General features: G+C 41.9%; 1 protein-coding gene across 12 annotated transcripts in view; it reads right to left on the reverse strand.

Annotated features, from left to right (window-relative positions):
- Positions 1-27997, reverse strand: part of SASH1 (SAM and SH3 domain containing 1) — a 543978-nt gene that overhangs the window by 118441 nt on the left and 397540 nt on the right. For 3 of the 12 annotated variants that reach the window (XM_065057485.1, XM_065057484.1, XM_021294853.2), the window contains exon 1: positions 4069-4226. The exons of 5 other annotated variants lie outside the window; for them this stretch is intronic. In XM_065057485.1, coding sequence (XP_064913557.1) covers positions 4069-4164 — 96 coding nt within the window. In that variant the 5' untranslated portion in view covers positions 4165-4226. Of the gene's footprint in view, positions 1-4068; positions 4227-4590; positions 4645-25221; positions 25618-27997 lie in introns of those variants that run through there. 4 more of the 12 variants (XM_065057486.1, XM_065057480.1, XM_065057487.1 and 1 more) reach the window with 3 other exon arrangements.

Raw genomic sequence — 27997 nt, forward strand, 5'->3', positions numbered from 1 at the left:
TGAGCTTCACTGTCCTCAAAATACTCTGGTGGGAAGGCACTGGTTTTCTCTTAGCATAACTACAAAATATCACAGAAAAATAATTTTTTTTTCAGGTCTTCTAATTGATTCAACGTTTTGAAACAATAAACTAGTTATCACTTTGAAATAAAAACCTGGAAGACTTCTAATTTCATTGCATCTCTTGCAAATTCTTCTGTATCTTTTCCACTTTGGACCTTGAAGACAGAAGCTTCTTACAAATAGGTATTTTCTTCAGTGAAATCCCTGTTCTATCGAAACTGATCAGTTTTGCCAGTGATTTCACTAATGTCAGGACTTAACCCAGATACCTGTTCCAGCTATAGTGTGTAAGAAGGAAGAACATCCCATTAACTAGGAAAACACCAGAGTGTATTCCCCCTACTAAGGTAAATAACCAATGTTCAAAAACAACACCTTTGAAAGAATAAGTTCATGATTTTCACTTCATATTATGATTTGTTCTTGGATCCGACCACATACAAATGCTGAGACTCTTAGCAACAAAAAATTTACTATGGCCCACAACGACATGGGATTCTATGGCAAAAGGATTCTTTTTTATGATGTTGAGTATTGAGGACGCAAAAAATTTCTATATTACTACTCATGGTCCACCTACTGCAATCTCTAAAACCTTAATATGCTTCCACCATCCATTGTTGCTTTGAGACACTGCAAATTATAATTAACCAGTACATTCCACCATGTGCTTGCTACAAACTAAGCAAAAGCTTTTAAGTACAATTATGTTATCTAGTGAACTACATTAACAGCACAAATAGCTTTGAGGTACTTATACTGCAGCTGCAACTATGGAATATTTCATTAGAATAAGCGCAAAAGGGAAAAGTCACATTTACTTAGCAAAATCCCAGTACAGCTGCAAGTACACTCAATACTTGTCAAGTATAGAGAGAGTTATTATGTGACTTCAAAGTCCATAAAATATGCTGCTTACAAGCAGCACTTGAAAAGTATTTGCTTCCCCCCTCTAGACCTGGGATCTGCTATCACAGGTTCCTGCTATTAAGGTCCTATTATAAGGAACCTAACTAAATGTACACAAACAATCAAACACATTTATCCACTGAGAGGGGCTCAATTTGTATTTTAAGTAACCTCAGTACCAAATTTACCACCTGGGTTGACTTCTATGCCCTCTCCTACTAAACCTGCACCTAGAGGAGATACCACAATGGGCAGCACCATACCCCGCAAGGTTTCCAGCAGCACTCGTGCAAGGAAGGCAACACCTTCCCCTCCCCATCCCCACCGCACTAACTCCTCAGTATGAGGAGGATAAAAAACAGGCATTTCATAATTTCTTTTCAAAGAACAATTTTTTCACTGTAAGAACAGCAAAGAACAGGCTGCACAGAGAGGTTATGCAGTTTCTGTCCCTGGAGGTTTTCAAGACCCAACTGGATAAAGCCCCAAGCAACCTCACCTGGCCTCAGAGCTGTCCCTTCATGAGGTCAGGCTAGATGCCGCCTGAGGTCCTTTCTAACCTGCATCATCTGACAACCATTTCTTAAGAATGCAATTATCTCTCTCATTCGATCACCAAACTTTTGACAATCGCCTTCTTTCTTCCTTTCATTCTAGTGTGCCACTCCCAAGACCCCAGCTCCTCTCTCCTGCCTCTTCTGCCTTGCCAGTGCATTCCCTTGGTAGCTTTCAAGCTGCTGCAAGGCCAACGAAGCCAGCCTATCCCTGCGCCACCCTCTTGGTTCGTTAAGCTGCCCCCAGCAGATGACTCCAGTGTCTACCTCTGTGCTCTCTAAGCATTTTGGATCATGAATTACTGTAAATCCCAGCAATCTAAGACCCATACTTTCATTTAACTGACAACATGAAAGAAGTGAGCTGGCTCTGCAGGCCACTGTCATGGCCTGGTAGACCATGACCAACCATCTACAGGCTTCTGTACAAAAACCACTGGTTTACTGTTTGGCTTTTGCAGCAAAGGTTTGAAAAGGACAAAACTCTATGCACCAAAAAAATAAGCAGTGAATAAAGGCACTAGAGCTACCTCTTCCTTGACTTCAGACAAGGACAGAGCACTAAATAAGCTTATACTCAGTTCACATTAAGATGTATTTTGCAGCCACAAAGACTAGAAACTCTTTAAAAACCTTACATCTGAAGAAACCAGACAGCTTGCAGTAAGAAGAGCTTCCATCTTCCAATATGTTATTATTTGAGACTCAGCACAAGGATATCTTTTCTTATTGATAATTGTGTTGCAAAACAAATCACTGCAGTAAAGAAAGATAATAGTGCTGGGTGATGTTTGAAACCGATATAAACCAGCAACTTCATACAATTCCTTCCTGTAAAGCAGATCAACTCAAAGACAAATTACTTTAGTTTAGTTTTACTAGAAGACAAATAATAATTAAAGAGCTCTGTCTTCCCAGGAAGGAAACTAGCCCGTGCAGACAAAAGAAACCTATTAGTTGTGTGAGAATCAGATCTTTTTCTGCACTGAGCTCCAGCATGCTAGGCTGTTGGTTTGGCCTCCTCCAACACTCCTTCCCAGGCATCCAATAGCACTTCGCTCTTACTAAATGCAGTACTGAAACCTGCCAGGAAAAGAGAGAAAGAAACTGTTCATAAAGTACCAACTGTGTGCTCCCTACAAACTGGCAGAACTGACTCTGCTTGCATTCTTAGATTAAAATCATTAACAGTGAATGAGGATACGCAGCCGGGTGCTATCAAACTGCATGTCATGTCAAAGGAGAATATCTATGAAGAAAAGGAACGAGTCAGGTTTTTAAATCTTACTCTGAATATTAACAATAAAGTCCATCTAGAGGAAAAAAAAATGAAACATAAAATGCTAATTAAATTCTCTGTTCAATTCTATAACACTTCTGAATTAGATCCTACAGGTTTACTATTCATTATGTTTCATAGTAGTTTTCCATAAGGTCTTTCTAACAATATTCTTTAATGTCTGTTGGTTAAATGTTAACGACAAAAATTAATATGCATCAAGCCTATTCATTTGCTTTTAAAACTAATAAACAGGCTCTCCACTGCTGATTACCACATTCCTGTATCACTGGAAAACTGCCAGCTCCAGTACATATATAACATTCGTATTTGTTTTTTGCTGAGTGGTAGTCCTCTGTGGTAATTACCATCTTGCACCTAAAGTAAATATTATTCTCTCTCTGCAAGTAGAAATAAAGAATTGACTCTTCCTGTACTTTTGCTGTTTGCCATCCAGTCCATCCTGTTGGTAGACTACGCGCCCACTAAATATAATTCCCTGAGCCCTCGTTACTGGAGCCATCACTTTTGTTTGTAACCAGTGAATTACGAGGATTAGTCCCTCCTCAGGAGACTGCCAGCACAGAAACTCCACGGGCCGTAACCGAGCAACTCCTGCCCAAGAAAACTATCGGGAAATACGAGCTTCAAAACCGGCACCCGGGAGCTCCCCCGGACAGCGCTGCGGGACGGGGCCCCCAGACCGGCAGCGCCCCCCACGCGCCGGGCTTCACCCCGAACACGTGCGTGGAATGTAAAGGGGACAACAAACCAGCCTTTCACCCAAATTTAACCGAATTCGCGGGCACGCCGGAGCAACGGGAAACAATACGCCCATTGAACAGCCTAAACAAGCGCTCCTGGGTGTGTAAACAGATGCGAGGTCCGGTCTGCGCCGGTAAACAACACCCAGCCGCGCTCGGCGCGTTGTTGTCGCCTCTCCTACGGTGACAGCCAAGAAAACTTTAAAGAGCGCCTACTCCAAAACTGTGCTTAAAGCAGCCACTGATGCAACGCTTGTTTTTGCCCACGGAAAAAGTGTTTCTGGGATGTACAAGCCCACATGGCGAGGACACGCTCCAACTCGGGCAAACTCCATAGCAGGTGCCGGAGACACCCGGCGTCCTGGAGAGGACTCCGGCGCCCGTGGCCCCCCAAACGGGGAAGCAGCGCTAGGGAGCGGCGCTCCGCAACCCGCCCCGTCCCACGGCTGGCTCCCCGCGAGCCCGAAGCCGCCCCGCACCCAGTCCCGGCCGCACTCACCAGGATGCCCATCACGTCGGCCCACAGCTGGGCGAACGCCTCCGATGTACCGCTCTCCGCCGGGGCGGCGGGGCCGCCCGCCCGCTCCCCTTCCATGCCCCGGCCCAGCCGCCAGATCAGCGCCGGCTCCCCGCCGCCACCGGTCCGCCCCGCCCCACCATGCCTCCCCCGCCCCGCGACACCGCGGGCCGGCCCCGCCGCCCCCCCTCAAACTTTCGGCCCAGCAACAGGGCGGCTGGCGGCGCGGCGGTGCCACTGCGGCGCGGCGGGGGCGCCCACCCGGCGGCGGGGAGACGGCAAAGCCCTCCTCCTCTTCCCCCAGCCGCCGACCGGCCCCGCGCCCCCCCACCCGGGCTCGCCCGCTGCACGTGGCCGCCCCGGGGCGGCAACAAAGGGCCCCAGCGCCGCCCCGGCGGGTCCCGGCCCCGAAAGCGGAGAGCTGCGGCTTGGCCCCGCGGGGGACGTGCGGCAGCCGGGGCAGGGCTTGCTGCTGACCGGGCTCCCACTGTCCCGTCGCCTTACCTGGCTGCCAGGAGCTCCAGCGGCAAAGTCAGCAGCGTTTCTCAACACCATGGGTAGACGGGCTGGGAAGGGGTGCCAGCCGCGACCCTTACAGGGCCGGCCAACGAAGAGGCGCCCAGTTAATTCAGACTTCGAGTTTAAGTACCCGTATCGCATCGTTCTCCTGAGGAGAGGAGCGACCGGTCACAGATCACACCGTGAAAATCAAAGCTGTCCTTGCGGAGGGACTGTGGAAATGCTGCCTTCATCTATGCCTCCTGCTTCCTATTGCTCCCCTCAATTATAATGACATAAAATAATCGCTAGTTAATGACACCAGTAAGGATATTCCTGCATCCTTCTTAGGGAACAGCTGAGTGCCTGTGCACACACACGAGCACACTTGTTGAGGAAGGTACATGAAATAACGGTGCTGAAACCGCATCAGGCATGGGATGAAAAGAGCCAGAGAGGTCAGGGGAGCCTGGGCAGGAGGGGGACCGAACGCCTGCCCACCACCTCACAATTTGTTCCCAGCTTCTGCTGGGATGAGCAGCAAGAAATTATTAGTCTTGGTGCTCATCCTTAAGCTTTGAAATGGTTGGATGTGCCTTGAAAAGCTACTGTTTCAAGCTGTTGCTTATTGGAAGCACCTGTCTGATGTATTTAATGGCTAAACAGCTGTCATGCTCTGGCCAAACATTTTAAGAGCTCACATCTTTAAGCAGTTAGTAGCTTCTACAGTATCCCACCAGCCCCACTTGCTGCCAGGCTGGATGTTACGTGCCCTGCACCACACAAACCAGGGCCTGCCCTGGCACACGTGCTTCCCCACAGGCTCTCTGTTCAGCCATGGGGTCTCCTGGCACTGGGCTCCCCCCAGCCCTGTGGCTGGCCCCAGAGCTGACAAGCACTGGTGGCCTGGGAGGACTAGAGCAACAAATGACAGACACCACTTGCTAACAGGGCTAAAAATAGTTTCTGGAGAAAGCATAAAGCAGAAGTGGGGTGACCATGTGCTCCTCATCTTCTCTCCACATTCCCAGAGATGCTCTTTTTTTCTGTCCTCAAAGCTAAGATGGCTTATTTAACTTCTTAGGCTAACACCAGAGAGAAAAGCTGATCAAAATACTTTCTTTCTCATCAAGTGGTACACGAAGAACAGAACAAAATTTGTCAAAGTGCTGTGTTGTTCCAGCTACTGCAGGTGAATGGCACACACAGAACAGACAAAAGGAGGTGCAGGGCACAGGTAGGAAAACTAAAAGAATTATGCTGAAAGTGGTGAGGAAACCCTGATGGTGTAGAAATATGCATTTTTCTTGACCACTTGTTAAGATGCACAAGTAGGATACACACTATGTAATTCATCATGTTATTGACTAGTAATGAGAAATAATGAAAGGCCCAAACCTGATACTAAGTCTCTACTAATTGACGTTTAAATTGTATGCAAGTATAAGCCTATGAAGTATGAGGATAAAGGCATGTCAGTGCAGTCTCTCTGTACTCTGAGATGGCTTGCATAACCCAAAACTGGTTTCATTAGTCAGGGGTAATTTACTAAGTGACCCTCTGAAATTCATGTTGAACCATTTACAATAATAATGTCAACCTACTTTCAAAATATCTGAACAAGGCACACTGTTCATCTCAGGATTCAAATACACTGGACTCCTCTTGTACATACTGGTTTATGTACATTGTCTTTTTCTGTATTTTGGATGCATATTAAAAACCAACCAACCAACACAACAAACAACTCTGCAGCAAAACATCTCAAACTCCTTCCTTGTTCTGACTCAGGCAGCAATAGATTAAGATCAAAGAGGTGCAAGGGGCAGAACTCCCACTTGCCTTGCCCCTCCCTGCAATGGTGGTCATTGCTCCTGTGCATTGAAGACTACACCACTTACAGAAGCAGGTGCTGAACATCTGCACTTTTCAGCCTTGCAGTACAGGTAACAGAAACTAGATTATAGATTGTGGTAGTCCAAGAGCTACTTCCTAAATCATGATGTCATCCCTTTTGTGAAGGCAGCAGCTTTCACCAGAGGAGTAGGATGCATGGCTGCTGCAGTCTTTCCCTCAGCCAGTTAACTATCTGAGACACAGAGCCTTTGAATTTAAAGAAGGGAAACAAGGAAAAAAAAAGATCTTGCAAAACCACTTGACTCCAGGAAGCAGTTGCTTTAAGAAACAAATTGACATGAGAGAATCACAACAAATCCATGGCAATTTACAATAGCTACCATCTTCTGTGACCTTGCAATTATATTAGCTACTGATCTTCAGGCATTAATAAGATGCCATTTTCCCAAGATACTTAGTGACTATGACATGCCGAAATATTCCCTGCTCTTTTTTGCTCAGGTAGACCCCCTCCTTCTAGGTATCACAGGGTTCCCCTATGTTAATTACGCCAATGTCCTGCAGTAATAAATCCCAGTGCATTTTACAAAAACCAAAACAAAACAAATCAAAAAGCTGCAACAAGAATATTAGAGTTTGAGAACAAGAAGAAACTCAGACCTTACATAGGTTTTTGAAGCCCAGCTATGATTGCAGTTTCTGTTACAACTGCTACTACAAAATTACAAATTAATTGCAATTTAGCATGTTAGAATACAGATTTTGTTTGCATTTTTATCTGTAGTTTTCTAGATGAAAACTCAAGCATCCACAAAAGACTGTGTTCTGGAAGTATGGGACCTGTGTATGCTACTGGGAACAAATAAATCCGGTCAACTTTCTGAGATTTTTTGGACATCTCGCAGGAGCTCTGATGAGGTGTTTAACTTTTGGAAATCTTGGAAAATGGTCTCCATGCACCTACAGGGCAGGATTAGGCAGTGGGGCAGTGACCCTGATACAGTTCCTCAGCATGTCACACACACAGTGCATGGGCTCATGTTTGTCCTCACATGTTCCCCAGTGCGTCTGGATGAGAAGTCCCTCTGCAGAGCAACTGTGAAGCTCCCTGCGGTTGTTCTCTGGCAGATTTCAACAAAGGAGATGTAAAAGATCAACATGTTTGTAGTGAATGTAGTTTCACCCAGTTATGGCAGATGTACTGGGCATGTGAGTGTATCCTCCTATCAACACCATCAGCTACATGCGGGCAAGCGGTTAATAAGAGCCTCTCACATCTTCACACAGGGCAGGATTAACCAAATTGGAGAGCACCATTCTGTATTCAAGAGAGACAGAATTTCTTCTAGAGGAATACTCAGAGCAGGATCCTAGCTCCACATTAAGGTGGCCATAGAGAAGCTCATCCTCCACCTTTCTTTACTGAAGGTTTAGGGAGATCCCCTTCACTGGGTCAAAATCTTTCTCTGTGATTACTTCTTCACAAGCACAAACTCAAATTTAACCTCTGAATCATTAAGACAAAAGATGTCCCAAAGTAGTGTGTATCATCTCGCCACAGCGTCACACAAAAGTGACACAATGGTTTCAACAAAGCATTCAATAGTGGAAAACTGAAACATGAATCAAAACAAACTGGAAAAGCCAAAGTGTGCCATCAGAACCAGACTATCACTTCTGGCAATCATGTAAAAGGCATTTAATCCAAGTAGTCTATATCACGAACAATGCCAAGCACTTTGATATCAATTTTAAACTACATGAGAGACCAGGTTGCCTTGAAAAGTGGATCATGTCCCACAGTGTAATGGACACCAGACTTCATGGGTTCCTGACAGATGACCTGAGGGAAACACCTTCCTTCTCAGAGGCCTAGCAATTAACTCTGTGTGCATTAACAAAACACATGAGGTTTCTCAACATCACTAACAACACCCTCCCCAGTATATCAAGTCTAAATCAGAATATCAAAGCTTCAGAGAAATAAATAAACAAGCCATTGTATGCACAGAGGGTGCAGGGGAAAAGAGAAATAAAAATTCCAGCTAGCCCCTACAGGTGATGTACAAAGGCCCTAAAACTCTTAAGACAAGCAAATTACAATGCGACATGTTATTAGCAGTGATTGTATCTCCTTTCAGCTCTCTCCTTCTTCCCTCGTGGTGGAAGTCAACAAATTGAAACGTGCAGAGTTTCCCATCACAGCCTTTGAATGCAACTGCAAACTTTACTGGTTGCAGGCTCCATCCCATCAACTTATCAGAATCCATCTTAGAAAAATTTTATATCATTGTTCTCACTACATCTTTTGGAAAGTTCTTCTAAAATATTGTGTCTTTTAATTTTCACCTGCTAATAATTTTTTAAAGTATTTTCCATAATTATTATTTAAGTGTGATTATAATTTCTGGTAGTGGGGTCCCTTGGAGTGGGGCTCTCTGCCTCACCCTTATCAACCAAAGGAGCTGGCAGCTGCTCTCCAGGAGAACACGGAGGTGCCAGAGGCTGCTCCAGAAAGTCTCTAGCATGGGACAGGATCGGGACCCATACACCCAACCCATCAGCTGTTCTGTGCAACAGGCTGTCACTCTGTCTCAGGCACCCTTGGCACATACAGGCATAAATTGTGAGAGGGCTAGATCCATCATGTGCATTTGCACATCAGACTCATATGCTCCTGAAATGATCATATATCAGCACACTCGGCCAGTTAGATAACTACAGAAAGTATTTCTGATTTTTAAAGTGGTGCAAATAATATTTATCTAGTGGCTTTTAAACAGCCACTATTTAGACCATATATTCTTTTGCTGTACACTCAGAAATCATTTTTTATTCTGTTAGAGGCTTAGCTGTAAGCTCCCAGTCTTATTGCCAGCCCCTTGACTACAGAGTATCACATCTCAGTGAGAGCAGTACACTAATATACCCAAAATGAACCAGACGGAATTAAATCTGTTTAATTCTATCAGTAGAAATAAGTTATGAACAATGAATTGTTTTATTCTGATAAAAGTCTGAACTCCCCACATTACACCTGATCCACCATTCCCCTAGATATCAGTATCCTACTACACTAGAAAAAATAAGAAGGAGGTAGAGGCACATGCCCAGAAAAATCACTCCAGTAGTCTTTACACTTCAGGCTATCACCACGCTCAGTAGACACACAAATACTGCTAAGCTCGGCAGGCTTCAGTTAAAATGTGGTGGTTGTGACTTTGCATGACAAAACATACAAGGAAAAGAAATCTAAACACAGCACACAGTGAGTATCAGAGCCCTTCTGGAAGGATACCTTTTGACTCATAAGGAGAAAGGAAAGATCTGTATCCTCCCTTCCTGCCTGCAAATGTGCTCCACAAAGGCCTCTCCTATCCTGCCCAGTTCACCTCCCCACTGTAGAGACCAGCACTCTGTGTCCTAACCGGGAGGCAGCAGCACCAGCTCAGCCAGCAGTGGGGCTCCAGGAGCTGGACTTTAACCAGCAAGGAGCACCCATCCCTGGAGACAGCACAGCCACGAACCTGCTTAGGTGCACGGCACTCCACTCCGAAACTGCCCGTGGATCAGGATTCCGATCTGCCTCCAACAATGTCAGGCGCTGTCTGGACAACTTCCAAAATATACTAAGACTCTTGCTCCTTTGTGTTATTTACTTCTGCCATCTCCACTCAAACTCAGCATTCCCCCTTCTCTAGCTGCATGGGAAAGCCAGCTTTAAGCTTTGTTATTGCCCATCAACATTTAAATAGTTAGCATTCATTTTCTGTTAGTTTTCTGCAGCACTTTTTACAGAATGTTTTATAAACCTTAATTAATTTTTCAGACAAGACTTCAGCATCCTTCGGGATGTCTGGAGGTAATCTTTACATTGCTGGTCACAGGAACTTGCTCAACTTATACTATTTCATAAGCATCTGCTAGAAAGGATGGATACAAATCTTTTTTTGTAAGAGGCTTATAAAATCCACAGAGACTGAACTATGTAGCTCAGCATGCTTTGGCTGCTCTTATCCCAAATAATTTTAGAAGTGGGTAAGTGGAAAAGGAGGAAAGCGTGCCTGAGAACTGGGAAGAGGACTTTGGTTTCTCCCTTTTCCAAATACAATGTCCTTTGATTCCTTTGTTGAAGCTCTTAGTAAATTACTAATGAAAAGAAGTCTGATGATCTCATCCCAAAGCACATTGTAAAACCAGCCAAGAATAAGGTACAACTTAGTAGTGTGTGATAGCCGTATATTTAAGAGATGCTCAGTGCTGATGTAAATATCGTGCCAAGTTGGCTGTAACAAGGTAGGAGGAGAACCGGAGAGATGGCCAGCTTCACACAGTGGCAGTTTTATTATTACTCACTTCATGACCAACTCACATTTTTAAAAGAAGAATGGGTACATCTCACAGAAGATGTTCACTGCATCTTCCTTTGAAAGAGAAAATATCTTTCCTAAAAGTAATACTTTCTGGAAAAAGAAACCCAAGAGCTTTCATCAAATGTATCTTTGCAAAAGCAGCCAATCATGAATGCAAATATAGATCTTAAAAAAAGTTATCTGCTTGTTATCATTGGAGAAATAAAAATTTACAGAGCTGCCCTTGGCAAAATGTTACAGCAAAGTACATGTGACATAAACATGCCAATGACAGAGACTCGCAAGAAAACAGAAGAGCTGCTTAGCTTCTCTTCCAGAACAGATCACTTCCACCCAAAAGTCACCTCCTCCACACTTCACCTAACACCCACTCCCCAATTTACAAATTAAATATTGTCCCAAAACAGAACACAAATTTTTTTCCGCAACTCTTTCTTTAAAAGCTAATATACCATCCTTCTGAACAAGCAGGATATAGACCCAACCAAAGCCTGACTTTCAGTCCCACAAGGATTCAGTACTGAGCTCAGACTTCCCACTTTTTAAGTCTGTGTTCCAAGTCACTGAGATACATTATTAGTGAAGGAGTACATGGGCCTACTTAATGCAGAAGCAAACCAACCAAAGAAACCTGCCTGATGATCTCAGCTAGCCACAGGTGAAGATAATAGACCATATGTGATTATTAGATGTTGCTTGCAGATGATGTCAGCTTAGGGTCAATTCTCCCTACTGCTCCTGCTAAGAAGAAAGTACTTGCTTTGACCTCTTCTTTTAGATGCTATATCACCAGAGCTTCTCCTCTTGCCTCCACCCCTGGCAACAGCTCTTATCAGAGGGCTCAGATGGATGCAGAGCACCTAATTTTCTCTCACTTTCCAAACTGCTGCCCTTCCTTTCCTTTTAAATGCTTTGTGTCCATTCCCCAGAGTACCGGATCAGACCATAACATAGGCATCCTCTCCCTCTCAGAGTTGTGCCCCTGGGTTAGTTGATCTGTGCACCATTCAGCAAGCCCAGACATGTACATTAAGAGATAATTTATGGAAAAACAAACAACAGTTGACTAGCAAGCAGTAGGCAAGCAGTTGTGCTACATGTGGTGTTGCAATTTCTGTTATAATAGTAAGTGTTCAAAACTAACAGATGTAAGGCACCTGAAAATTACACTTTCATTTAAATATAATGGAATTTTTAAAGTAAGACTTTTGGAGGGCTTCAGATTGAATTGTCTGAGTCATCGAGGTACACTTAGGTCAGATTTTCATACTTCTATTGGAAAGTAAAAGCCAGAATTTACATTTCCATTATTAAAAAAACAACAACAAATTGTGGTTTTTACATCACTTGGCTCCAGGTGGTAAGATGTTAAATAAGTCATCAAGCTAGTGATGAAATCAGGAGCATTCACAACACTGTGACAATGTAGTCAAGATGATAAGTATTCATTTTGGCTGTGGCTGTAAACACAGGCATGAGCTTGATTCACAGAGCCTGTGCTCTTCTGGAGAAGCTTTGCTCTTCACTACCTTGCAAGCTGCCCAATCATTCATAGCTCTCTCTCTCTCAAACCAGGGTTTCAAGTTGCCACAGAAAAATATGTTTAAACCTGCTCTACGCTCAATACAAAGAGTTAACAAGGAAGGGAAGAATCACATCTGATATGTACATTTTGTTTTCCCTATATTGCTAATGACATGTTTCACTTCATAAAACTTCATTAAGTAGCAGAGAAAGGAGAGAAACATCTCTCCACAGCCAGGCACACCCGAAGCCCTGGAACTGTGCACTTTAGATCCATAAATTCATTGAAGGTACACAAGACACTTATTACTTCTGTAACACAACGAGGAGGGGGAGTGATTCTAAAGAGCAGCTGCTTCCAGTTAGGGTAACTCAGCTGGAAAGCAGAGATGCCTGTCAAACTAATTAAAGCGAGGAGAAACTGTCTATCTGAAACCCCAGCTTTTAAGCACTGGCCAACCCACTCCCAAAATGTAATTAAGAAAAAAAAAAAAAGGTTGAGCAAAAGAGACAAGTGAATACAGGCTTAAGCACTGCTGAAAACATACCTCCAAGCTATTCTCTCAATAAATATTTTGGGAAGTTTGTGAACAGAAGGATTATTGTGACTGCGGTGGTGTGAGTGGGAGGAATTCACCCTCCACAACTCAACCAGCTGTACTGATGATGATACAACACGAGCTAACTGCCTTGGCTCTGTGTTGAAGAAGTTTTACAAGGAAGTAATTTTGTTCAAGTGTATGTAGGGTAGGCTGTTATCTCTGGTTCTTAGAAAAATGATTCTTCATTTGCAAGGATTCAGTAACTAGGCAATTCTGTTTGAAGATGGCCAATATGTTTCTGCAGTACAATGTGTATCCTGTATCAACATATGCCTAATAATAAATAACTGAGATTTGGGTTTTTTAAAGTTACTAATATGTTTGATCCCAGAAGTGCATGACATGTTGCTCTTGAATTCTGTGGGAAGATGTGATTTATGAGAGTAAATTTAAACAAACAACTGTTGCTTGGCTAGATGAAGGTCAAAGGGATTGGAAGCAATGCAGTGATTATCTGAAAGCATGAAGGGTGTGTAAACACCAAGGGAAAAGTCAGATTGCTGAAGAAAGCTCAAGAGGGTGTAACTCAGGGCAATGAGATAAATGTATGCGGTTTTAAGCTCTGAAATATTGGCTCCTAAAATGATGACATTATTTGTGTATACAAAATAAGCTCTGGTCATTTCAGAAGTCATCGCTATTTGTCACTAAGGACAAAATATGTGAAAGTGGTCTGAAAGGAATGAAAGAAATTTGCTGTATTGGTGATGGGGAATATGTGAAATAGCACCACTAACCCTGGACTTTGGGGTAAGCCAGGTGACCTTCTGGAGTCACTTTATATTAACTGCCATCTCCACGACTGATGAGGCAGCAGCAGGGGTGGTGAGCCCATAAAGCTCTGGGCTAGGTACAATCCATGACTTAATTTCACATGGCTTACAGCTACATTAATTATTTTAGGTGTTTTTAATGGATGATTCTAAGGAGTATGCTACCTGGGCAATTGCCTAAGAAGTCTGAAAAGTCTATGTGGCTCTCAGGTTCCCCATAATTGTTGAACATATCTTAGCTAATCTTTATTACATATGTGGCATTCAGGGAATACATATGAATGTGGTCAGATGCCAGCAAGGTATTGGGCCTTGTTTAAATGGTTTTTGTTACTCTCCAGCTTTCATTTTTATAGACACAATTTTAAAACTCCTGGAGATAAAAATAATAATTATATTTATTTATTATACTCATGTATGTAAACTGCATGAGCAGACAGAGCTAAGACTGCATTTTGACTTGTCAAAGAGGCAAATTCATTGCCTCCTTAAATAAATCAAATAAATCCAAATGTCATGGTACCTTTTTATCTCCTAGCATTTTCCAGTATGAGAGACATGGACTCTTCTGTTAGAATGGAAATAGAGTTTTTCTCTTGGCTTGTTACTCAAAACAGCTTTCAGTGTATCAAATGTAATTTTAACTTCTATTGTCTGTACTTGCCCAGGTATTGTTCATATTTACCTGCAACCAGAAAGGAATTCAAGGGACTTAGTTATTCACAACACCCCTAAACACACAATTTTATCCTAATCTCTACCAAGTTCATATGCATCCAAAGACTTTGGAAAGGGAGAAACTGTTTTAAAATACTTTATCACCTAATATTAAAAAAAAAGGTGTGTGTGTATATATATATATATAGGTAACAAAGGTTAGGTAGCTGAATTGTTTTTATATGGATGTATACGAAATGACTGTAACAGGCTCCACATATGACAGAGGACTCAAGTCAGTGTCAAATGGCTAAACAGTGTTAGAGGCAACTTAGTGTGCCTGGTGGTTTCAAATAAGCTTAACCTGTTCACATTCATCCAAGAATGCCCAGGCTTGGCTTTAAGATACAAAGATTTTGGCAATGACAACAACTCCTGCCTCCATCTCTTGTTCTCACTCCTGTTTCACAGTAATTATAAATGAGGACTCATGAAGAGTAGAGTTCAAGAAGACTAAGGGAGGGCAAGCATGGGGCTGGAAAGATACACAGGCAAGTTATGTAACATTTATTTTTCCATCCTATTCTCCTCTAAGAGTTTAAAACAGCCAAATGTGATTCTGTGATTCTGTGAAATGGATTTGTCAAGAACTAATTGTATCAAATCAATCTAATTTCCTTCCTTGGATTATAATTGGCACTGGATAAGCAATAGCTGCAGATGGAATACATATTGAATTTAATAAGATTTCTATAATACCTTATTCAACACAGTTAGCTGATACCTTTATAAATAAAGTGGCACACAACTGGTTGAACGAACACTTTCAGAGAGATTAGTTTTCAGTGTTTGCCAGCCAATGTGAAAGAATATATTGAGTGGGGTTTTGTAGGGATCTGTTCTTCAATATTTTAATTAACAGCTAGTCTGATAGAATAGAGAATATGCTCGCTAAATTTACAGATGACAAAGAACTTGAAAATAACTACTGAACATGAATCAAACAAGCAATCTTGTTGCAGAGCAGCAAGTTTCATGGTAGGACATACCCAGCTCAGCCAGCAGGATACAAAACCGCTTGCAGAATGACTAACAATATATACTCTGCCCACTAAGCCCAAGCTTGGAGTACAGACAGACATGGACTAATGGGAGAAAATGTAGAGGACAACTACACAAATTAGATGTTTATGAGCAAAGGTTGACAGGACGAGGATGCTTTATCCAAGACAAAAGATTGCCAGAGAACGGAATAATAATTTTCAAATACGTAAAAGCTTTACTTCACTAAGAAGAATAATCTTCTCTATTTGGGATAGGGCAAGAATGAACAGGTTTAATTACAGCAGGGGTGATATTATGTTAAACGCTAGAAAAAGCTTTCTAACTTCAAGGTTTGTAAAAGTGGTGGAATTGATTGCCTGGGGTCAGTGTAAAGACTTCATCACTGTCTAACCTGTTCTTGTGAGCCTCCCAACATCCCATTATTTTGTTACAACTGATTCTGCTCTGGGGCTTAGGGTTGGCTAAATAACCTCTTAAGATTCTCCCCAGGTTTTTGGTGAGTTTTGTTTGTTTGGTTTTTTGTTTGTTTGTTTTTGTTTTTAATTCTTTAAAACCAGACTTTGAAAGCAGCCAGCATTTATTCAAAAAGATATCTGAATGACATTCATGCCAAAAGGCCAACATACAATGCCACAATTAGAATTAGAGCCTATCGTTATCAAGGATACCACAAAGAGATTGAAATGCTTTCCGTGCCAGTGCCACAGAAGCAACTACTGACACCTGGAGAACTGGAGAAATTTCATCCAGGTTATTTGTAAATCTTGTGATTTTGGTAGTGACGATCTATCCCAGAGTTTGCTACCACCTGGTCTGCTTTTAATATTAACATTTGCACAGGATGTCTGAGTGGCTGTGGCAGCATGTAACTGATCTGGCTGAGGATGACAGTTGCCAAAGGGACAGGCTGCTGCACAAGGAAGCCAAGAATCCCAAACTCAACACCCTTCATAAGAATAATCCTAAACATTACAGCTGTTCAAGGGCAAGAGGTTTGTTAGTTCATTTATACTCTTACTGAAATGCATTAAATATTTGTATGGGTATTCCTACCCCTCCTGGTCAAATTCAATGACAATCACTATAAAATGCAGGCTAGCTGCCTTTCCAGAAGTGAAAACATCACCTGGTTTCTTCAAAGAAGCAATTTCTGGGAAGGCATATGTGCCTATTGGCATTTAAATGCTGGAAGCACATTGCAAATGGGGTTTCCTTGTGTAAACCAGATCTGCAAAGGAGTGTACAACCTTTAGCAGAAGCTACACTCAGAACAGTTATTCTGTGTTTTTCATATGAGACATAAGTTTGCGCAGGTGCTAAGCATGAGGGTGGCATGCCAAGATTTGCAGAAGTGATTGGGACAGATATGTTCTTCTCTGTGACCTTCACAGGCACCAGCCTTTTGGAAATTAAACCCTCACTGTGTCTGGAATCCCCAAACTGTGCATTTGCAAAATCCCTCCTTTGGGAGCCTTAGAGGGTGAGAAGACAGGGAGACACATGTGCATTCACATATCTCCAGAAACAGCATTTCACAGACCACTCCATGTATTCGACACATATTCAATTACATATGTCATTATGTGATTGCACAGACAGACAACGCTGCTATTTACATTAAAATATATGCTCACAATAGCATCTGTCGCTGCACATATGTATATTACAATATATGGTAGCCAAGTCAACAGCAAGTGATCAACCAGCCAAAATGGCAAATTCATCAGGAAGAAAGCATTTCCCTGGGTTATGAATTCCCAACAGGCTTCACAGGTCAGTTAGCAAGTTATCACTCTCACTTTTCACCTGGCACAAAGTGAGTTAAGCAAGTTGCTGATGAGGAAAAAGTGCTCTCCAAGACTCCACTGCCCACACTTTCCGAGGCAGGATGCATGGAGAGAGTTAGTAAGGCTCTGTCAATTAGATACAACAGTAAAATGGCATCCCATCTGCTCTGCAAATGTCAAAGAGCTTCATAGCACCTGTCTGGGGGGAAAAAAAAATGAGCAAGGGTTTACCACAGGTTTGGCTATTCCTGTGAAACAAAGGACTCTTTGTACTCGTGCTTCGCACAGCAGAAGTCCTTTGGAAAAGTTTGGAACTTTTTTTTGTGGTAGTATTTTATATCAGGAGGTGAAAAAAGAAAACATACAAACAAACATACATAACCCGTTCCACACTAAATGTCTTGCCAGAGAAATCAGAGTGAATTTTGTTGCAACTTTCAAGGTGCAATAACTATAAATAAAGACTCCACAGGTAGGAAAACACTCCCTTCCCTCAAATACAAAGGTTGAAAAAGGAATAAAATCAGCAAGATACACTTTAACTGTCTCATTTCTCTGCCAGAAGAGTCTACACTCATTCCTAGTTAATTCCAAGTTTGCGCGTTGCAAAAGGTAAAATGCCAATCATAAATCTCCCACTCACTTCTCCTGGAACAAGAGCAGTTTCTGGAAAGGTCAACACAGCAGCAAGAAGTTTCCTTTTTCCCTCAAAATCCTAGCAGTTTCTCCCTGTTGCATTTAACAGAGATGAGGTCTCCTTTGACATCTCAGCACTCCCTTCCTGCAGCCTCTCTGCAACAGCCATTTACACTTGATTTAAAATGTCTGAAAACTAATCCAATTTGCACAAAACCCAGAAAATGAGTGTTGACATGGATATAAAGTAATAACCATAGCTTCTGAAAAGAGGGGTTTATTTTATCCTTGATATGGCTATCTTCTGTGTTAAAACCCAAACTTCATCTAAGAACAGTCAGTGCTTTGGCTTTATCACAGCTGACAGTCACCTTGGTAGCTATGGAAGGGAGCTCCCTCTTTCCTAAGCAAATGGCTCTTGCTGCCTGAACTGCAACATTGCCAGCCAGCCACAGTTCAAGACATTATCATTTTTGCAGCCATAATGAGTGAAAGTATTACCAAAGTTAGAGTTACCGAAGTCAGAAGAACATCTGAAGTAAAATGGGAGCTTTTGTCTACACATAAGGTGCTGGAATGTCTCAAAATAAATAATGCAGGAATAAATTCAGAACCAAGAAATGACAGGTAGTGAGATCATGAGGAAAATATTCCTGCCAAGATGGATCTTTTATGCTGTTCCAGTTTCTGAACATTTTGTTGCTTCTTCAAATATTATTTAGCATGTATTCAGTGTTTATTACAGAATCATCTGTACACCTCCCCTAAAGAACAAGATCTTTCTTATTATACTGAATACTGCATACAGGTTAAGGGAATTTTCGCTCTCCATCTGAGTCAGAAACAGTGGGTGAAGATACAACAATGAAGTTATTTGCACTGAGAAAGACAGCAAATAAGTAGCAAAGCCAAAAGGGAAATCAGGGTCTTCTGAGTTGCAGTCCAGGGCACTGCTGACTGGGCCATGCCAGTCTCCTGCTGTCAATAATCGTGTACCAGTCCAGGCTGCACATCACATGCCCCATAACTCTGAGAAAGCAAAGATATCTTAGGAAATTATCTGTTTTGCTGAACACCTTTTACACAATGAAGCACAACAGAAATAAACCTGTTAAAAACATTACAGCAACGACCACAGAAAATACGCAGCTGTAAGCAGACACACTTGTAACTGGGAAGGGGAATGCTCTGTAATAAAGTCCCAAACCACGCAAAGATGTGGGAGTGTTGGCTGGAAAGTAATATTTCTGTACTACAAAGTGCATACAAAATGCAGAGTTTCACAGGAAACTGAACTGAAATATCAAATATTTTTAAAGTCAAGTCATTTTACAAGGAAACTTGATATATTAGAACTAAAAGCATTATATTCAGCTGGAGAACTTTATCATCACCATGATCTTTCTGGAAGGGAGCACAGTGACAGTCATATTTCAATTGTATTTTCCATGTAAAACTATATTAATGATAATTATGGAAGTATAGAAGACTATATCATGGTGACCCATGGTCATCATTTGCTGACACAGTACTAAAGATGAAGAATCACAGAGTACTCAACTACAACAATCTAGGTTTATAAGAATCATAGTGATATGGTTTTATCTCTCTTCATTTCAGGGTCTTGCATCTTTCTGGTTTTCATGTTACCTCCCCAGATTAAAAACTGTATGCCAATGCGGTGAAAGAAGAGAAAGAGAAACAAGATATTTAGAATAATGTAGCTCCTTAAGTCCCTTCCATATCAATAACAGTAAACAAATTGCTTTTGAAACCTCTACAGCTAATCTTCACTGCTGAAGTAGACAGCAGATGTCTTCCTCTTATTTATTAATAATACAATAATACAATGCAGGCCTGTGAATTCACCATTAATTCCTAATATATTGTTTCTGAACTTGTGGTTTCCAGCTTGTGGTCATGGAGTTCTGAGGCCTTACTGAGTATCTTAATGAAGTCTTTATGAAGTAATTAAGAAAATGTCTTAGTTTCTAATAGCCTTAAATTTACCACGCTGATTTGCATCTATGACTAGACAGATTAAGGAATACAGAAAGGTCACAAATAACTTTTGCTGAGCTTCAGAGTCCAAAACTAAGCCCAGATCGAGGGTTAAACACTCAGAATATACCGTTAAATTATGGTATGTACTAATGGAAGCCTCAGCTAATGTATAGGAACTGTTGCAAGCAAAAAGTATATGGGATACTTAGTTATTCTGCCATAGTTCAGCAGTCAGTTCAACATGGCGAAGTCCTAACAGTTAGGTTACTAAGTAGCATAGAGGCTCTGAAATACACAGGCACTACACTAGACTTCATGGTCTTTAAATGAAAGAGAAACAAGCAGTTAAGAAAAGGTAGGCTTGAGTTTTCAATGAAACTACAAACTCTCTTTAAAGACCTCTAAGCCCTTAGGTATGTAGGCGGCTTCTCCCAGGTTTGCTAAAAAAACCCCAACTCTTTAGAAGTTTATTTCCCTTTGTTCAGGTCCTGAGCCTCTTCCCTTGCCTGTTGTTTGTCCTTCAATTTATCAGGAGCCCAGGCACCCCTAGCCCGAGTAGGAAGCACTCCTGCCTCTCTCCAGGTATTTGGTCACCTTAGTGACCTTCTTCCATCCATAGTTCTGGCCTCTTTCAGGAGGGGCAAAAAGCTTCTATTATTTCAAAAGACAGAGCAGAAATAAAGCCATGGATTCCTAGGGAAAGCGGGACAACTTTAGACAATAACTGGGCTAATGCAGAAGGCAAAGGGGCTCCCTAAGCATCACCTTGGACTCTACCCAACTAGTGTAAAAGACCAGGCAGAGGAGAAGGACAGACGTGGACGTGTGTGTGCACACATATGTTGGGCTGGATGCAGAAGCTGAACAGAGGAGACTGCCAAGAGCACTTTGACTTCTTTGATCACAGGATAATGGCTCCACGACAGATTCCCTGCTATTCTGCTGTTATCCATCTAGTGAAGAAAGACAGAAAACAACAAAGTGAACTAAATTCTCTCAACCAAAACAATGAAGAGAATGGTGAAAACCCAGGAAAGTGATGGAAAGGAGGGAAAAAAAGAGCATAAACTCTGAAGAGGGGAAAAGAGATACTGGGGTTCACTGTAAGGTCACAAGAGGGACAGGAACAAATAGCAGCTCAGTCTGGTGAATGTATTTAAAGCCTGTGTGCTAATAAAAGAGCCATAAGGAATAAAACAGGAGGAACTGGAAGTCTCTATGCATAATAAAGTATGAGATTTAACTGGTGTAACAGAAACTTGCTAAGAATTCACACAACTGAATATTAATATAGAAAATGTAGCTTGTTCAGGAATGATAGGCGAGGCAGAGGCCTGCATTTGTATTTCAAAGGTAAACTAAACTTGTCCCAAATGCTGGGAAGACAGAGCAGTAAACCCTTTTAAGAGTTTTGGGGCATTAATAAGCAGGGGTGTGTGGGGGGTGGAAGTCTGGTACTGCTGAACACCTACTATGGACTAAATTGGGGTGAATGAGGATTATTTCTGAATAGTACCACACAAAGCAGAACTTCCTGGTAAGCAGAAAAACCTAACTATCCAAATGCTGCTGAGACACAAACACCACAGGTCACTAAGTTTATCTTTGGTATGTCAACAAGAGCGAGGGGCTAGAGGTGGTCATAGCAGATGCAGCCTGGGCATGAAACAGGGAGAGAAACTGAGCCCTGCTCAGCCCCAGAGTGGTCACCTGAGTGGTCTGTGTCCCTGCCAGCCCCTCCCAGGGCTGCCCCGCGTCACCTCTGCCCTGCCCCATGCAGCCTCTGCCCTCAAATTCTTCCTGGCACAGGTCTGGTGAGGCCAATAGCACACACACTAATGCAGATGGTTAGAGTTGCAGGAGACAGAGAACACGCAAGTCAACGCTCAGCTTTTTGGGCCAAAAGTAGGTTTCACAGGGGTCTGACTGACATTTCAGTTTGACCTAAATTTGACAGAAAAACTGCTTGTGAACTAAAAATCACACATGCTATTTGTAAGATTTCAAGATCATGTGCCTTTGTGAGAAACAATCTAAATTATTGTCAAATAAAGCTGATTTTTGTTCAGTGATACAATGATATACCTTACAAACAAGAAGGAAGCAGATGAGATTTATCTCCATTTTCATATGGTTCCCAATGCTGCTTCACATGGCATATTCATGGAGAGAACAGTCTACATGAAATTGTCAGTGCATGTCAGTGCATGACAGCGAAACCATGTCAAAGAGCAGTTTCTCACCAAACTCGAAAGATGTATCAAGGCATTTTGAGAGTTGTGACGAAGATGTCCACTTTGAGGCTCTTGCAGGGCCAGTGACCATCCTCTCCAGATCACGTTGCTCAGCAGCGACCTGCAAGAAGTGCTTGAGGTTGCAGAGGCCAAGAGAAAGCACTGAAAACCATGAGGTTTTCATGTGGTAGGGCAGCCTCTGACAGAGATGATGCAACCTGATTACTGAGTTTTCAGACTGCACAAAGCTAGAAAGGACCTGCAGGCCTATCAGAGAACATGATTTGATACACAGACGAATAGGGAAATGGAACAAATGGGCTAAGACAAACACAAGGCAGCTTGCAAAAAGGACATATTGTTGGAAAATACTTCACTTGGGAAGAAATACGTTAGGAGGATGAGCAGGAGATGGGAGACAGCTGCCCTGCAGCAGTTCTCACAAAAGGATCTGTAGAATGAACCTTCTTTCTTGCTGTCATAGAAAAGCAACAATTATATAAAGATTTACTAATAGACGAGACATAAAATATATCTTTTGCTCTCCTCAGCATGGCAAGACCTTGATCAGCAGGGTTACAAGACTCATTGCAGACACTGCGCTTCAGAAAAGATCTGAATCAATTAAGAAGAGTCCAGAGGAGAACACCTTAAATAACCTAGAAGCCTAGTTATTAGGTCTACAAAAAATGTCCTTCAAAAAAACCACAACTGCCTGGGAGTTAGTGCTAATTCAGTTGGAAGATCTTCAACCTCAGAATTTATGGCAGTTGTCATTTCCTTGACCTTCTACAAACACATAAATTTATGTGGACACAATATATGTATATATATTTTTTTGTAATGGAAATGGAGATTAGGAGAAGAAAGCACAGATTATTAACCCTCTTGATTTTGCAGTGCATGAAAATACAATTTCAGGATATCTCAAATACTACCCCCCTCCCCCCGGCCTGGCACAAAAAGATACTAAGAATGTATTAGGCAGAATTGCTTGAAAAATTGTTGTTATTCAGGAAGCCTAACTGAAGCCTGTGAAGCCTAAACAGCTGAGATCAAGAGTACTGCCTATTTACAACAGATACAAGAGGAAGAAAATTGAAAGCATTAAAAAAAGATATCATTCATGTTTTATGAAGAAAGAGAATAAAGCACAGTTTCTTTAATTTTTTATTATTTTATCTTAAAATAGACAATCTGTACTTAGAGATATAATCCTCCCTTATAGTGATATATTCATACCATGTTCAAGTGATATCTTTCAAATTCATTTAAATCGTATGTATAGCACCACTATATTATATTTCCTTTTTTATTTACTTCATCTACTTTTGGCATTCAAAGAAATACACATATAGCTTCAGTCCCTTTAGGGCACAGAGTTCCCACTGATACAGAGAGGGATGCAAACAGCCAAGTCTTCACCAGCCAGAATGACTCAAGTCCTATTTTTGTCAACTTTGTTTTCCCCAATGAGTCTTCTGAAAGAGTAGAGACTTTGAAAATACATTTTCAATACTTCTCGATGGGGATGCATTCTGTATTTATCACCACTGAAGGAAGAGTGAAACTCAACAGTCTAGATTCTTTTTCTTTCATTTTAAATTCTTATGAACTAGTATAATACCACAGTATGAGAGATGGTTACACTTGTGGAAACCTACTTTTTAGCTGGAAAAAAAAGTCTCTATTTTTTTAAAATAGCTTGGTTCAGTTCTACACATAATTCTAGGAATTAAGAATCTTAAGCTTGATTTTATACCAACTATTATAAAACATGTATATACTGTGAAGTACTGTACAATATAAAGTATACTTTATTCTTCAAACATTTTTAGAATTAATTTTGTTGAAATATAGTCTGCAATTTTGTGGGGAACTAGGCATACAATTGAATAGCTTCTGAGTTGAAGTTATAACTTGCCTATATAAAAGACACCGACACTAAAAACTGACAACTCCTCATTTCATTGCCAACAAAGAAACATATTTTTGAATGCTTTCACACAGAAAATCTGTAAATCATGTAAAGGTTCCAACTGAAAACCAAATATTTGCTGGTTTTTGGTTTTGTTTTTTTCTAGAGCCTGTTGGTTTAACACCCAATTTAACTACCAGAGAGTGAGAAGGGAATATTCTGCCCTATTGTGCCTGGGATCTTAAAACTCAGCATGATGCTAACATCCGTGCAACACTGGAAGCAGGCCTTGCATACCCCCAGGCACATTTTTTCCCACCTTTTTTTTCTTCACATCTTGACTGCATTTTCCTAACTGAATTACCCCCACCCATTTGGCAGACAAAAGGCTCAGAGGTATACTCTGATTCAAAGGCTTGGCTTTGTAAAGGAAAGTCACTCTTAATTGAGATTTCGTTTCTTGTCCCATCCCTGGGAAAAAAATAACAGCTTCAGTTATCCAATGAATCACTGAAGCTTTATGTTCTCCAATATGGGTGCCCTGAAAAGAAAATTATATCTAGACCAAGTGAATACATAGGAGCAACATTCAGTTTCTGTTGGCTCAAAGACAATGTGAATAGGTAAGTAATTAGAAAACACAGCAAGGGAGAAAGAGTCTGAATTTAAGCTTAATTCAAGAACCAAGTTTTCACTAGTATTTAAAGCAGAGGAAAAAAAAAACCCAACCAACCAAACAAAAAAACACAGACACAATTACCCTTTATCCACATCCTGCTGCTTCTCATTTGTATTTATTGGTCTCTTTCCTTTTAATTTAAACATCCCTCACCTTCATATTTATCCACAAACTTTATTTAAAGGGAGAAATTGAAAATATAAACCAAAACCAAAATCTTACCTGTACTTTTAGATAACAACCTAATTTCACTTCTTACCTTTCTGTGATAGGAAGAGATAGGAAGAGAGCAAGCAGCAGAACTGTTCACAAATGTCAGAAGTGATGTTTCTATTTCTCAGGGTGAAACCAGTTCAAAAGTATCTATTTATTTTTAGTCAAATATGCAATGCCAGTAGCTATTAAATTCAGCCATAATTAACCGTATGATAACTTTGCCAAAATAATCACTGTCATGTGAATGTAGTTTGGAAATGCAGGTAAATAGCTATAGAAATAAATAAGGATGGAGTGATCTAAGCGACTTACCATCCAACACCAATGAATAGCAACAGTCTCAGTGGGGATTATTAAATTAATTCTTCTTTGTAGACTAGTCTGTTCTTCAAAGCATCTGTGTCATGGGCTTCTCCACCAAATTCCAGACCCAGCAAGGGGAAAAAAAAAATCATCAGCCATCAAGATAGCTCTTCACACTCCAGATGAAAAGCGTCAGCAAGATGAACAGTCCCATTCCTGGGGAAGAGCCATGCCTCCTGAAAGTGCAGTGTAACCACACCCTAAAATATTAAAAAGTATACAGACGGGTAGATAGAAAAGCTGAGACGAGCAGAGCCAAAGGCCTTGCTGACTCCCAGCACCACATCTCGCACGGAGGCAGAGCCGCCGCTGCAGCTGCCCAGCTGCCGGCTTTCCTCTGATAAACACCTTTTTCCCTTTCTGCCAGACGTGTGTCACTTCCACCCCTGCATGTCGGCCAGCCCCAAGCACCAACTGCTGCAACACTGGTGTGGCAGGGATGCAGCCAAAATGCAAGGGGACTCTGGCATTGCCTCTGGGGTGCTGCTGGCACAGAGGTCTCAGCCCTGGTGCCCAGCCCAGGTTGGTCCTGGGGCAGCTTCCCCTTCAGCCTGGATCAAGCCCAGTTCTGCTGGTTATGAAAACCACTGATAAGGGTTGTACTGCCAGTTTGTCCTGGCCCTCTGAATCTTATCTGGGACTAAATACAGAGAAAGCTTTGGAACTACACAAACTGAAGTGAACTTCTGAGTGCAAAAAGCAAGTGAATGTGTTGAAAATTGTGACTCACTCCCATATACACATACACACACAAATTTCTCTTAGACATGTGGATGTATACGCCCATGGAAGATTTTAAATGTTAGGCCTTTAGAAAAGTCCCTGCATATCATTTTCTAAAATATCTTTCTAGTTCTATTTGGAAGCAAATTAAAAATTAAAATATGCTACCAAAGACATATATCACTATGAGTTCAAAAGGACTAAAATGATTCTGAGATGGAGTGACTTTTATCAAGTCACTCTACAATGCTGCAAGACTTGGCCTTTAAAAATGTTGTGATTTCTTTCTCATATGAGCAAAAGTAACATTGCTGGTTTGGAGTACCGGAAGGGCAGAAAACAATTTTCTACTGATGATGGTGATTGTGGTGATTTTACATCATTTCCTCACACTCCATTACCTTTGTTAGCTCACCTTTGCAGCTCCGCAATTCCTGCATTTGCAGAGCAAAGCTGTGCTTTGGCAGCAGCAGCAGCAGTAGCTCTTTGCAGTCACTGTAGGTGGCATTTCCATCTGCAGCTATTGAGCTGGGCAATTCCTAGAGGGTCTGGTTTTTCTGCACTCCCAGAAGGAGACACAGGGCCTGACCTCAGTTATTATAGGGACAAACAGCGTGGGCTTGAACTGCACACCATCCACACCCCACCAACCATCCCTGCTGCTGGGGAAAGAGGAACAATGCTGTGATTAAGTGGGATCCATATAACAAACAACCACCGTCCCAGGCTCCAGGACAGGGATTTACACCCACATTTACACTCAGCAGCAGTGGTCTTAGGGCCAAAGATGGAGGGAGCAGCCTTAGCGCATCGCAACACACTACCGATGGTGCATCCAAGGGGAGCGCCGAGGGCAAGGGCAACGGGCGGGCTGCAGGGGAGTGCAGAAGGGCTGGGGCTGTGCCCAGCAGCTGAGGATCCCTGGCAGGAACACCACAGGAAGGAAGCAGGAAACGTGCTGTCGCCTATTCTCGGGATTTCATTTCAAGGCTTGAGAATCTCCTGTTTTCATTAAAAGAGAAGGAAAGAAAACTGCCTGTTTACTCCTTCTGGTATCAGAGAAAAAGATTAAAGTGAGAAAACTTCAAATGTTTCCCTCCGCCTCCACAGGGTTTAAAATTTAGAAAGTAAATATAAAGACTTTACCGATCTATTTTTAACCTGTGATTCAGTCTGATTCAAGTATTTCAAATGTTTGTATATGGCCTCAGAGGGAATAAATCATTCTTAACAAGCCTTCCATATGGTCATAGTGTGTGCGTGTGAATTTTATGTATGTTTAATGACAAATGTCCAATTAGACATATGCATGCATTCAAAACTACAGCTACCCTACAGTAAGAAATCAAAAGTAGAAAAGGGACAAAATGACAGTATAAACTGCAGAATTCATACGACAGAGTCAGAAAGAGAGAATTTTTGGTTTTCAAGTCAATCGATTTCCCCACTGAAAGCAGAGCTTTGTAAACTCCGCTGGACAGCCACAGTGAAAAAAAAAAAACAAACAAAAGGTTTTAGCATCAAAATTTTAAATATGAGCGGGAAGTAAGCCAGCAAATTACCCTTGGTTGTTTCTCCCACCTTACAGACATTGAAAATAATAGATGCATAATATATTTCATGAGGAAATCTAATTGCTGTCAGTCTCACGAAGATCACTGCTGAGGACTGTTGTACTGCACATGCTGCCTCCTTGAACAATAAAGTTATGGGGTAAAAGGGCCTGAACTCCTCCCAGGGCCACACAAGAGGTTCCTGCAGCTGACCATGGTGTCCCCATGCCAGCAATTCTGTGTGTACCCCGTGTTCTCCCAGTGTGGGCTCCCCTAATCCGTCCGTGCCATCTGTGTCTCTCCATCCCTTGTACCTGGGTCTGCAAGCATTAGACATTAACCCAAGTGTGACCTCTTTCTCTCTATTATGCTTCCATCCCTTGACCCTCACTGGATACCACAGCCTGTTCTGGATATCTTTATGTGTACCTGCATCCTCCCCCTTCACG

This window comes from Columba livia, chromosome 3 (genome assembly GCF_036013475.1).
Source record: "Columba livia isolate bColLiv1 breed racing homer chromosome 3, bColLiv1.pat.W.v2, whole genome shotgun sequence".
In the NCBI taxonomy this organism is placed as follows: domain Eukaryota; kingdom Metazoa; phylum Chordata; class Aves; order Columbiformes; family Columbidae; genus Columba; species Columba livia.